This window comes from Haliotis cracherodii, unplaced genomic scaffold (assembly GCF_022045235.1).
Source record: "Haliotis cracherodii isolate W230 unplaced genomic scaffold, xgHalCrac1.p SCAF_2, whole genome shotgun sequence".
Lineage (NCBI taxonomy): Eukaryota > Metazoa > Mollusca > Gastropoda > Lepetellida > Haliotidae > Haliotis > Haliotis cracherodii.
The window spans coordinates 17,717,514-17,730,052 of record NW_027266275.1 but is presented as its reverse complement, the minus strand read 5'-3'; the positions used below and the strand labels follow the sequence as shown (position 1 = coordinate 17,730,052).

At 44.9% G+C, this 12,539-nt stretch overlaps 1 protein-coding gene across 1 annotated transcript; it reads left to right on the top strand.

The window, feature by feature from the left end:
* The first annotated feature begins 1,211 nt into the window (after nucleotides 1-1,211).
* LOC139467485 (monocarboxylate transporter 12-B-like) lies at nucleotides 1,212-9,068 on the top strand. Its single transcript, XM_071249029.1, has 5 exons — nucleotides 1,212-1,511; nucleotides 2,165-2,193; nucleotides 2,686-2,899; nucleotides 5,994-6,788; nucleotides 8,902-9,068. The coding sequence occupies exons 1-5, from the start codon at nucleotides 1,322-1,324 to the stop codon at nucleotides 9,066-9,068; spliced, it is 1,395 nt and encodes a 464-aa protein (XP_071105130.1). The 5' UTR covers nucleotides 1,212-1,321.
* The last annotated feature ends 3,471 nt before the right edge of the window (nucleotides 9,069-12,539 follow it).

The following is a 12,539-nucleotide window of genomic DNA, read 5'->3' as shown; positions in this document are numbered from 1 at the left end:
CTTTAAGAATATGGTCTTGTGAAAAACATTTTAGCATCAAAATGTGGCATTCGTACACTAAGAATGTCAATTTCGTGGTCATGTTACTGACCTCAGATTCAATGGAAAAACTGCATATCTTGTTAAATGAACATTTTGAAATTATTGAGTAATATACACCAGAAACTATATTGTCATATAAGCTCTCTGGCTTTGTGCGGGGCACTAATGAAGATGGCTTGCAGACTTGTCCAGAAGATGGTCATGGGGTGCTTATTAGGGCGCTTATTAGGGTGAACAGGATCTCAAATAGTTGCTGTTACTGATATTTCAGACTGTTGAATAAAAAAGGAGAAGAGTTACAGTGCCCCGTCGACTCTGCAGAAAGCTCTTTCAATAATGTAGCCCATCATGCTGTGTTAACATTCTCTGACTCACTGACTTTACATTTAATTTCAGGAATGCAGCCATGACAGATCACAGTAACTTCAACGCTTGTGGTGTGTGCATCGATTCAGCTTCAAGCATGGAGTTTGCAGCGGTCGAAACAAGGGATATACTATTGTCAAAACACCGATTCCAGATCAGTTGTTAATTGCAACTACTATTGCAAACACAAGCTCAGCATTTGGTGCCTGTACCATCTGACAACTGCACCTAGCGCAGTCTCTTGACCGAATCGGATCTTAAGCAACTTCAACCTTGAAACACCTGTGCAATCTCATGACTGAATCAACGTCCATGACCGCATCATCGAATATCAGATCTGGAGAAAGCTTTAAGCACCTGTGCAGTCTCTTGACCAAATCAATGAATATCAGATCTGGAGAAGGCTTTAAGCACCTGTGCAGTCTCATGACTGAATCAACGTCCATGACCGCATCATCGAATATCAGATCTGGAGAAAGCTTTAAGCACCTGTGCAGTCTCTTGACCAAATCAATGAATATCAGATCTGGAGAAGGCTTTAAGCACCTGTGCAGTCTCATGATGAATCAACGTCCATGACCGAATCATCGAATATCAGATCTGGAGAAAGCTTTAAGCACCTGTGCAGTCTCTTGACCAAATCAATGACTATCAGATCTGGAGAAGGCTTTAAGCACCTGTGCAGTCTCATGACTGAATCAACGTCCATGACCGAATCGTAGAATATCAGATCTGGAGAAAGCTTTAACCGTCAAGCATCTAGTGATGCGTACATATACTTCCCTTTAGAAATTGATAAATTGTTTGCAGTGAATTGGTGCCAGTAAGGACCCCTTGTGGCCTGTGTGTGAGACACAGTGTACAACATTCTCTAATCTAATTCCTCCATGTCCGTGGACGTTTGACTAGGATCATGATCAAGGACGTGAATGGAGGATACTGGGGGCTGGCCATCATCTTGTCGGCCTTCATGATCCAGTTTCTAGCTTTTGGCACTGGCCTGTCGATTGGTCTCTACAATATCGAGTTACTCGCTGTCACTGGCGACGCCTTTTCAGTGTCATTAGTGGCAGCAATAAACACAGGCTGCTTCCTTGGTTCAGGTAGGTGTTTCTCGTCCTCACCCACACACTCTGACCACTATACTGATGACTCATTACTTTACATAGGCTGGGTGAAACCTGGCTGTTGGTATGCTTTGTTTTGTTTGTTTGTTGTTTAACGCCACACTCAGCAATATTCCAGCTATATGACGTCAGTCTGTAAAATAATCAAGTCTGGACCAAACAATTCATTGATTGACATCATGAGCATCGATCCACGCAATTTGGATACGATGACATGCATCAACCAAGTCAGCAAGCCTGACCACCCGATCCCATTAGTGAAAACTTATCTGTTAGCAGTGAGTCATGACGACTCAATCATAGGCAGGGTGAAACCTATCTGTGTGCAGTGAGTCATGACGACTCAATCATGGGCAGGGTGAAACCTATCTGTGTGCAGTGAGTCATGACGACTCAATCATGGGCAGGGTGAAACCTATCTGTGTGCAGTGAGTCATGACGACTCAATCATAGGCAGGGTGAAACCTATCTGTGTGCAGTGAGTCATGACGACTCAATCATAGGCAGGGTGAAACCTATCTGTGTGCAGTGAGTCATGACGACTCAATCATAGGCAGGGTGAAACCTATCTGTGTGCAGTGAGTCATGACGACTCAATCATAGGCAGGGTGAAACCTATCTGTGTGCAGTGAGTCATGACGACTCAATCATGGGCAGGGTGAAACCTATCTGTGTGCAGTGAGTCATGACGACTCAATCATGGGCAGGGTGAAACCTATCTGTGTGCAGTGAGTCATGACGACTCAATCATGGGCAGGGTGAAACCTATCTGTGTGCAGTGAGTCATGACGACTCAATCATAGGCAGGGTGAAACCTATCTGTGTGCAGTGAGTCATGACGACTCAATCATAGGCAGGGTGAAACCTATCTGTGTGCAGTGAGTCATGACGACTCAATCATAGGCAGGGTGAAACCTATCTGTGTGCAGTGAGTCATGACGACTCAATCATAGGCAGGGTGAAACCTATCTGTGCAGTGAGTCATGACGACTCAATCATGGGCAGGGTGAAACCTATCTGTGTGCAGTGAGTCATGACGACTCAATCATGGGCTAGTTTCAACCGTGGCTGTTGGTATGGAGTGAGTCATGATGACTCCCAGTTCTACAACACCATATTATGTTGTTGACCCTTTGACACTTGTGCTGAGGCTTATTTCTTACCTTATTCACATGAATCCATATTGATACTTTGTAAAATATTATGGTTTTTTTCTGCAGGTCCACTCGCAAGTTTGTTGATGAACTACCTAAGCCATCGGACCATCGTATTGATTGGTGCTGGGCTGAGTTCTGCCAGTATACTATGTGTGCCATTCCTGCCCAGCATCGGCTACATGTACGCTCTGTGGGGAGTCTGTGCAGGTGTGTATGAGATATAGGCTACATGTACACTCTGTGGGGAGTCTGTGCAGGTGTATGAGATATAGGCTACATGTACGCTCTGTGGGGAGTCTGTGCAGGTGTGTATGAGATATAGGCTACATGTACACTCTGTGGGGAGTCTGTGCAGGTGTATGAGATATAGGCTACATGTACGCTCTGTGGGGAGTCTGTGCAGGTGTATGAGATATAGGCTACATGTACGCTCTGTGGGGAGTCTGTGCAGGTGTATGAGATATAGGCTACATGTACACTCTGTGGGGAGTCTGTGCAGGTGTATGAGATATAGGCTACATGTACACTCTGTGGGGAGTCGGTGCAGGTGTATGAGATATAGGCTACATGTACGCTCTGTGGGGAGTCTGTGCAGGTGTGTATGAGATATAGGCTACATGTACGCTCTGTGGGGAGTCTGTGCAGGTGTGTGAGATATAGGCTACATGTACGCTCTGTGGGGAGTCTGTGCAGGTGTGTATGAGATATAGGCTACATGTACACTCTGTGGGGAGTCTGTGCAGGTGTATGAGATATAGGCTACATGTACGCTCTGTGGGGAGTCTGTGCAGGTGTGTGAGATATAGGCTACATGTACACTCTGTGGGGAGTCGGTGCAGGTGTGTGTGAGATATAGGCTACATGTACGCTCTGTGGGGAGTCTGTGCAGGTGTGTGAGATATAGGCTACATGTACGCTCAGTGGGGAGTCTGTGCAGGTGTGTATGAGATATAGGCTACATGTACACTCTGTGGGGAGTCTGTGCAGGTGTATGAGATATAGGCTACATGTACGCTCTGTGGGGAGTCTGTGCAGGTGTGTGAGATATAGGCTACATGTACACTCTGTGGGGAGTCGGTGCAGGTGTGTGTGAGATATAGGCTACATGTACGCTCTGTGGGGAGTCTGTGCAGGTGTGTGAGATATAGGCTACATGTACGCTCTGTGGGGAGTCTGTGCAGGTGTGTATGAGATATAGCTACATGTACACTCTGTGGGGAGTCTGTGCAGGTGTGTATGAGATATAGCTACATGTACACTCTGTGGGGAGTCTGTGCAGGTGTGTATGAGATATAGCTACATGTACGCTCTGTGGGGAGTCTGTGCAGGTGTGTATGAGACATAGGCTACATGTACACTCTGTGGGGAGTCTGTGCAGGTGTGTGAGATATAGGCTACATGTACGCTCTGTGGGGAGTCTGTGCAGGTGTGTATGAGATATAGCTACATGTACACTCTGTGGGGAGTCGGTGCAGGTGTATGAGATATAGGCTACATGTACACTCTGTGGGGAGTCTGTGCAGGTGTGTATGAGATATAGGCTACATGTACACTCTGTGGGGAGTCTGTGCAGGTGTGTGAGATATAGGCTACATGTACACTCTGTGGGGAGTCTGTGCAGGTGTGTATGAGATATAGCTACATGTACACTCTGTGGGGAGTCTGTGCAGGTGTGTATGAGATATAGGCTACATGTACACTCTGTGGGGAGTCAGTGCAGGTGTATATGAGAGATAGGCTACATGTACACTCTGTGGGGAGTCGGTGCAGGTGTGTGTGAGATATAGGCTACATGTACACTCTGTGGGGAGTCAGTGCAGGTGTGTATGAGAGATATAGCTACATGTACACTCTGTGGGGAGTCTGTGCAGGTGTGTGTAAGAGATAGGCTACATGTACACTCTGTGGGGAGTCTGTGCAGGTGTGTATGAGATATAGGCTACATGTACACTCTGTGGGGAGTCAGTGCAGGTGTGTATGAGAGATATAGCTACATGTACACTCTGCGGGGAGTCTGTGCAGGTGTGTGTAAGAGATAGGCTACATGTACACTCTGTGGGGAGTCTGTGCAGGTGTGTATGAGATATAGGCTACATGTACACTCTGTGGGGAGTCTGTGCAGGTGTGTATGAGATATAGGCTACATGTACACACTGTGGGGAGTCGGTGCAGGTGTGTATGAGAGATAGGTTACATGTACACTCTGTGGGGAGACGGTGCAGGTGTGTGAGATATAGGCTACATGTACACTCTGTGGGGAGACGGTGCAGGTGTGTATGAGATATAGGCTACATGTACACTCTGTGGGGAGTCGGTGCAGGTGTGTGTGAGATATAGGCTACATGTACACTCTGTGGGGAGACGGTGCAGGTGTGTATGAGATATAGGCTACATGTAGACTGTGGGGAGTCTGTGCAGGTGTATGAGATATAGGCTACATGTACACTCTGTGGGGAGTCGGTGCAGGTGTGTATGAGATATAGGCTACATGTACACTCTGTGGGGAGTCGGTGCAGGTGTGTGTGAGATATAGGCTACATGTACACTCTGTGGGGAGTCAGTGCAGGTGTGTGTGAGATATAGGCTACATGTACACTCTGTGGGGAGTCTGTGCAGGTGTGTATGAGATATAGGCTACATGTACACTCTGTGGGGAGTCTGTGCAGGTGTGTATGAGATATAGGCTACATGTACACTCTGTGGGGAGTCTGTGCAGGTGTGTGAGATATAGGCTACATGTACACTCTGTGGGGAGTCTGTGCAGGTGTGTATGAGATATAGGCTACATGTACACTCTGTGGGGAGTCTGTGCAGGTGTGTGTAAGAGATAGGCTACATGTACACTCTGTGGGGAGTCTGTGCAGGTGTGTATGAGATATAGGCCACATGTACACACTGTGGGGAGTCTGTGCAGGTGTGTATGAGATATAGGCTACATGTACACTCTGTGGGGAGTCAGTGCAGGTGTGTATGAGATATAGGCTACATGTACACTCTGTGGGGAGTCTGTGCAGGTGTGTATGAGATATAGGCTACATGTACACTCTGTGGGGAGTCTGTGCAGGTGTGTGAGATATAGGCTACATGTACACTCTGTGGGGAGTCTGTGCAGGTGTGTATGAGATATAGGCTACATGTACACTCTGTGGGGAGTCAGTGCAGGTGTGTACAAATGGTGTATGAGATATACGCACTTTGTGGAGTATAATTTCTCAAACATAATTTGACAGTTTTTGTCTTTTTGAAGCTTTTGTCAATATACATGCTAGCACTGTTTTTAAATATATGTTATCTGTTTCAGGCCTGGGGTTCTGCTTTGTTTATGTACCGTCCCATGTGATGAGTGGGCTGTACTATGACAAGCACACCAGCCTAGCCACAGGAGTCGCTACAGCAGGGTCGGGGCTGGGGATGACAGTGTTCCCCACCATCGTCGGCTACCTCATCGACGTCTACACATGGCGTGGGTCGCTGATTATCCTGGCAGGACTGATGTTGAATCTGTTTGTGTTTGGTCTCCTGCTGCGTCCCCTGCCTCAGTCTAAGAAGACAAGAGATGAAGATGAGACTATGTTGGAAAATATAGGGGAAAATGATCAGGATAAGGGAACAAAAGGAAAAAGATTTCGAAATTATTTAGTTTTTTGTGTTTTTGAATTTGATGTGTTTTTTGTTGGTAATATTTTATGGAATATGGGGCTAAACATTGTTGTGACTTTTGGACCCGATTTCATACTGACAACGCTAGGCGTAACGAGTATAGAAGCTGCTTATATGCTGACTGTTTTAGGTCTTTGTACTTTTCTAGGATCTCTTCTGACAGGTTTCATTGGTAACTTCCATTGTGTAAACAGGCTTTTCTTATATGTGCTGGTATGTGTGCTTTCTGGTATTGGAGTCATTTGTTTCCCAATAGCTAAGACCTACGTTATGTTGATGGTAGCTCATGCAATTGTTGGTCTTGGTTTTGGGGGCATCCTTGGCCTGCTTCTTGTGTTGACCACTGACCTGCTGGGGCCTGAGAGTCTGGGTGATGGCGTCGGCTACCTCATGCTGTCCAATGGTGTTGGATGTTTTGCTGGACCTCCGATCGCAGGTAACTACCACAGCAGAGCACCATCACGGTGTTTATCCCCCGACATCAAGTGGGAGGGGGATATGGGCATGAGTGCTGTCTGTTCGTCCTTCCATCCTTCCATCCATTCGTCTGTCGTCCGGCCCGCCATCACGTTTCATTTCCTGAGCATAACTCGGAAACCGTTTAATATTTTTCACAAAATTTTGCATATGCTTCAAACACATACTGAACTGGTGCCTTTCATTAATTACCAGAGCTTAAGGTAAAAAACAGATGGGTTGTAGCGTTCATTTCTGGATCATATATCATTATTTTTTTCATATATCATCCATGACATGTTATACCCGTATTAACAGAGTACTGAAACTGTCGTGTCATTTTGGATTTTCTAAGTTGGGTTGTCTGAGATATTTTACCACAATTACGTGATTGAGATGTATTACACTTGACAAAGGAACTTGTACAAGATATACCATATGGTGAATGGAGGGAAAATAACACAAACCTCAATTTACAAGTTGCTCACTGTAGGTTTTGATTGTTATTCCCCCGGCATATAAGCAGGGGATATAGTCAACGACTTGTCTGTCAGTAATCATTTCTAAGCCTAAGTAAAAAATTGTTTAATATATTTCTCCAAAACTTGGCAGATCTATTAAACAGATCTTGAAGTGATGCCTTATGCTATTTGCAGATTTTGGGCATTTTTATTTTGTATCAATTTTCATGGAAACAATTGGAACTTAGTCCACAAAGGGAGGGGTAGGTGTCATTTCCTGTGCACAACTTGAAAACTGTGAAAGACTTTTCATCCGAACCTGGTACATGTATTAACCAAGGGCTGAAGTGGTGCCTTTTCCTGCCTTTTTGAATTTTTCAAAATTTGATTTTTCACTGTTTCCATGGAAACAAGTTAGACTTATCTGAAACGGAGTTAGGTGTCGTTTCCGGAGCAGAAGTGAAAAACTATTCAACATTTTTCATGCAAACTTGGTACATATATTACAGGTAATCAAGGTGCCTTTTGTTTTTATGTGCCTCAAATTGTTGTGCAGAGTTTCTTTCCAGCTTTGTAAGCACCATATCCATTTCTATGGGTTTCACAAAAGTGATAAACGTTTGAGACCTGCATCACTTTCCTCCCATATTAAACTGATATAACTGGACTACTGTGGATACTGTGAATACTGGGAGTTGCTAATGAGTGAGTGAGTGAGTTGGGTTTAATGCCGCTTTTAACAGTATTCCAGTCATATCGCGGCGTGTCAGCTTAATGTGGGAGGAAAGCCCGAAGTGATGCAGGTCTCAGACGTTTACCACTTCAGTGAAACCCACAAGCACGGGTATGGTGCTGACAAACCTAGAAACATAATCGGGGCGAACCGGGATTCGAACACACAATCATAGATAGTTGCTAATGAACCCATGGAGGTTACATGTTTAAGTCATCATTGATCAATTGGCCGATCATTGAAAGGTGATTAAAGATGTGTCAAATAGACATTAAGATGAAGTCATAGCTTGTTGTAGACAGTCACTACCAGCCTAGACACGGATCGAGTCGAAACTACCATAGTTTGGATGGGTTGTAGCGGGGATATTCGTGAACGATCGTGCAGTCAAACTCTGACGTTTCTCAATGTATACTAAAACATACTAAAACGCTGAGTTCAAGATTAAAGGGTCACAATGATCAGAAAGAACGCTTCTTTACGTATTCGTGTAAGGAAATTCCAAGGGGTTTCCCCAGGAATGTGGAAGTAGCCCGTCAGTGTTTATGTCATTTCATTTTCAATTTTGCGGTCAGGTGACCGATCTCTAGTCCAATTAAAAAGCTGTATATCGTGTTAACTTCAAATTAAAAAATTATATACATATATATACAGTAAACTATGGTTAAAATGAACTCAAAGGGACCACTAATTTTAGTTTGTAATAACCGTAGTTCGTTAAAAGCATATATACAACAAAAGGCCGGGACTAAATACTAAGTTCATTATATCGGTCAGTTCGTTATAAACATGGTTTACTGTATATATTAATTGTTTAGGTATGGGTCCAGCTGAAGGAACCAATGCTATAACACATGTGAAGCACCCAGTCTCCAGTGGTTGTATGACCTGTGTTTCAGGCCTACTGAAGGACAGTCTCGGAACCTATGATGTGCCGCTGTACACTGCTGGGGTGCTTGTTGTAGCCAGCGGTGTCATAATGGGACTGGTGCCTCTCAAGACCAAACTCTGGGGCAGATCAGTCATCTACAAGGACACAGAAGAAGAGATTGCTCAAGGGAGTTAGTTACATACATGACTGTAGCCTACATCTGTACATAGAGGAGGCCTAGATCTGTACAGAGAGAAGGCCTAGATCTGTACATAGAGTAGGCCTAGATCTGTACACAGAGGAGGCCTAGATCTGTACATAGAGGAGGCCTAGATCTGTACATAGAGTAGGCCTAGATCTGTACATAAAGTAGGCCTAGATCTGTACATAGAGTAGGCCTAGATCTGTACATAGAGGAGGCCCAGATCTGTACATAGAGGAGGCCCAGATCTGTACATAGAGGAGGCCTAGATCTGTACATAGAGTAGGCCTAGATCTGTACATAGAGTAGGCCTAGATCTGTACATAGAGGAGGCCCAGATCTGTACTTGGAAGAGGCCTAGATCTGTACATAGAGTAGGCCTAGATCTGTACATAGAGTAGGCCTAGATCTGTACATAGAGGAGGCCCAGATCTGTACATAGAGGAGGCCCAGATCTGTACATAGAGTAGGCCTATATCTGTACATAGAGTAGGCCTAGATCTGTACATAGAGGAGGCCCAGATCTGTACATAGAGGAGGCCTAGATCTGTATATAGAGTAGGCCTAGATCTGTACATAGAGGAGGCCTAGATCTGTATATAGAGGAGGCCTAGATCTGTATACAGAGGAGGCCTAGATCTGTACATAGAGGAGGCCCAGATCTGTATATAGAGGAGGCCTAGATCTGTATATAGAGTAGGCCTAGATCTGTACATAGAGGAGGCCTAGATCTGTATATAGAGGAGGCCTAGATCTGTATACAGAGGAGGCCTAGATCTGTACATAGAGGAGGCCCAGATCTGTATATAGAGGAGGCCTAGATCTGTATATAGAGAAGGCCTAGATCTGTACATAGAGGAGGCCCAGATCTGTATACAGAGGAGGCCTAGATCTGTACATAGAGAAGGCCTAGATCTGTACATAGAGGAGGCCCAGATCTGTACATAAAGGCCTAGATCTGTACTTGGAAGAGGCCTAGATCTGTACATAGAGGAGGCCCAGATCTGTACATAGAGAAGGCCTAGATCTGTACATAGAGGAGGCCCAGATCTGTACATAGAGTAGGCCTAGATCTGTACATAGAGGAGGCCTAGATCTGTACATAGAGGAGGCCCAGATCTGTACATAGAGGAGGCCCAGATCTGTACATAGAGTAGGCCTAGATCTGTACATAGAGGAGGCCTAGATCTGTACATAGAGGAGGCCCAGATCTGTACATAGAGAAGGCCTAGATCTGTACATAGAGGAGGCCCAGATCTGTACATAGAGGAGGCCTAGATCTGTACATAGAGGAGGCCCAGATCTGTACATAGAGTAGGCCTAGATCTGTACATAGAGGAGGCCCAGATCTGTACATAGAGGAGGCCCAGATCTGTACATAGAGAAGGCCTAGATCTGTACATAGAGGAGGCCCAGATCTGTACATAGAGGAGGCCTAGATCTGTACTTGGAAGAGGCCTAGATCTGTACATAGAGGAGGCCTACATCTGTACATAGAGGCCTAGATTTATACTTCAGGGATGTGAAAAAAACTTACCTTCTTCTTACTTACCTTTAGTTGAAAAAAGCCAACTCCATTGCAAACATAAGACACTAATGCAATATATATCCCAATGTTATTGGTTTTTGGACGCTGAAGAAACATTCATAGTTTTCTCGCTAATCACATTAACAACTGTAAAACATGTGATTGACTTACAGGCTAAAAGACAACTTTATCTTAAAAACAAGCCATCATCTGACTCTGAGTACTTACAATTTTTTGCGTGACGCCACGCCACGCCACGCCACGCCACACCCCATGTTATAGTGCAAGTATTCGTGATAGAAAACGTATTATGTCCGAAAACCTATGCAGCTGAAAGCTCTGATCGAAAACAGGACAATCCGCAACGGTTGTCCGGTTTTCGATCATATTTTCGGAGTTTTTAAAATCTTTGATTATATTTTTACGAGGAAGATGATTTTTTCCGAGGACTACTGTTTGAAAAAACGCTATTTTACGCGTTTCCTCAGAGATTTCACATCCCTGATACTTGGAAGAGGCCAAGATCTGTACTTGGAAGAGGCCTAGATCTGTACTTGGAAGAGGCCTAGATCTGTACATAGAGGAGGCCCAGATCTGTACATAGAGTAGGCCTAGATCTGTACATAGAGGAGGCCTAGATCTGTACATAGAGGAGGCCCAGATCTGTACATAGAGGAGGCCCAGATCTGTACATAGAGGAGGCCCAGATCTGTACATAGAGGAGGCCTAGATCTGTACATAGAGGAGGCCCAGATCTGGACATAGAGTAGGCTTAGATCTGTACATAGAGGAGGCCCAGATCTGTACATAGAGTAGGCCTAGATCTGTACTTGGAAGAGGCCTAGATCTGTACATAGAGAAGGCCCAGATCTGTACATAGAGGAGGCCTAGATCTATACATAGAGGAGGCCCAGATCTGTACATAGAGGCCTAGATCTGTACATAGAGGAGGTCCAGATCTGTACATAGAGGAGGCCCAGATCTGTACATAGAGGCCTAGATCTGTACATAGAGGAGGCCCAGATCTGTACATAGAGGAGGCCCAGATCTGTACATAGAGTAGGCCTAGATCTGTACATAGAGGAGGCCTAGATCTGTACTTGGAAGAGGCCTAGATCTGTACATAGAGAAGGCCTAGATCTGTACATAGAGGAGGCCCAGATCTGTACATAGAGGCCTAGATCTGTACATAGAGGAGGCCCAGATCTGTACATAGAGGAGGCCCAGATCTGTACATAGAGAAGGCCCAGATCTGTACATAGAGGAGGCCTAGATCTGTACATAGAGGAGGCCCAGATCTGTACATAGAGTAGGCCTAGATCTGTACATAGAGGAGGCCTAGATCTGTACATAGAGGAGGCCTAGATCTGTACTTGGAAGAGGCCTAGATCTGTACATAGAGAAGGCCTAGATCTGTACATAGAGGAGGCCTAGATCTGTACATAGAGGCCTAGATCTGTACATAGAGGAGGCCCAGATCTGTACATAGAAGAGGCCCAGATCTGTACATAGAGGAGGCCCAGATCTGTACATAGAGGAGGCCCAGATCTGTACATAGAGAAGGCCTAGATCTGTACATAGAGGAGGCCCAGATCTGTACTTGGAAGAGGCCTAGATCTGTACATAGAGGAGGCCCAGATCTGTACATAGAGGCCTAGATTTATACTTCAGGGATGTGAAAAAAACTTACCTTCTTCTTACTTACCTTTAGTTGAAAAAAGCCAACTCCATTGCAAACATAAGACACTAATGCAACATATATCCCCATGTTATTGGTTTTTGGACGCTGAAGAAACATTCATAGTTTTCTCGCTAATCACATTAACAACTGTAAAACATCTCATTCACTTACAGGCTAAAAGACAACTTTATCTTAAAAACAAGCCATCATCTGACTCTGAGAACTTACAATTTTTTGTGTGACGCCACGCCACGC

Bases quoted from the DNA above. Each gene is read 5' to 3' on its own strand.
- LOC139467485 (XM_071249029.1), top strand. From the start codon at position 1,322: ATGATCAAGGACGTGAATGGAGGATACTGGGGGCTGGCCATCATCTTG. The intron at 1,512-2,164 runs GTAGGTGTTTCT...ATCTGTGTGCAG, and splicing joins AGGCTGCTTCCTTGGTTCAG to TGAGTCATGACGACTCAATC. The intron at 2,900-5,993 runs GTGTGTATGAGA...TATCTGTTTCAG, and splicing joins TCTGTGGGGAGTCTGTGCAG to GCCTGGGGTTCTGCTTTGTT.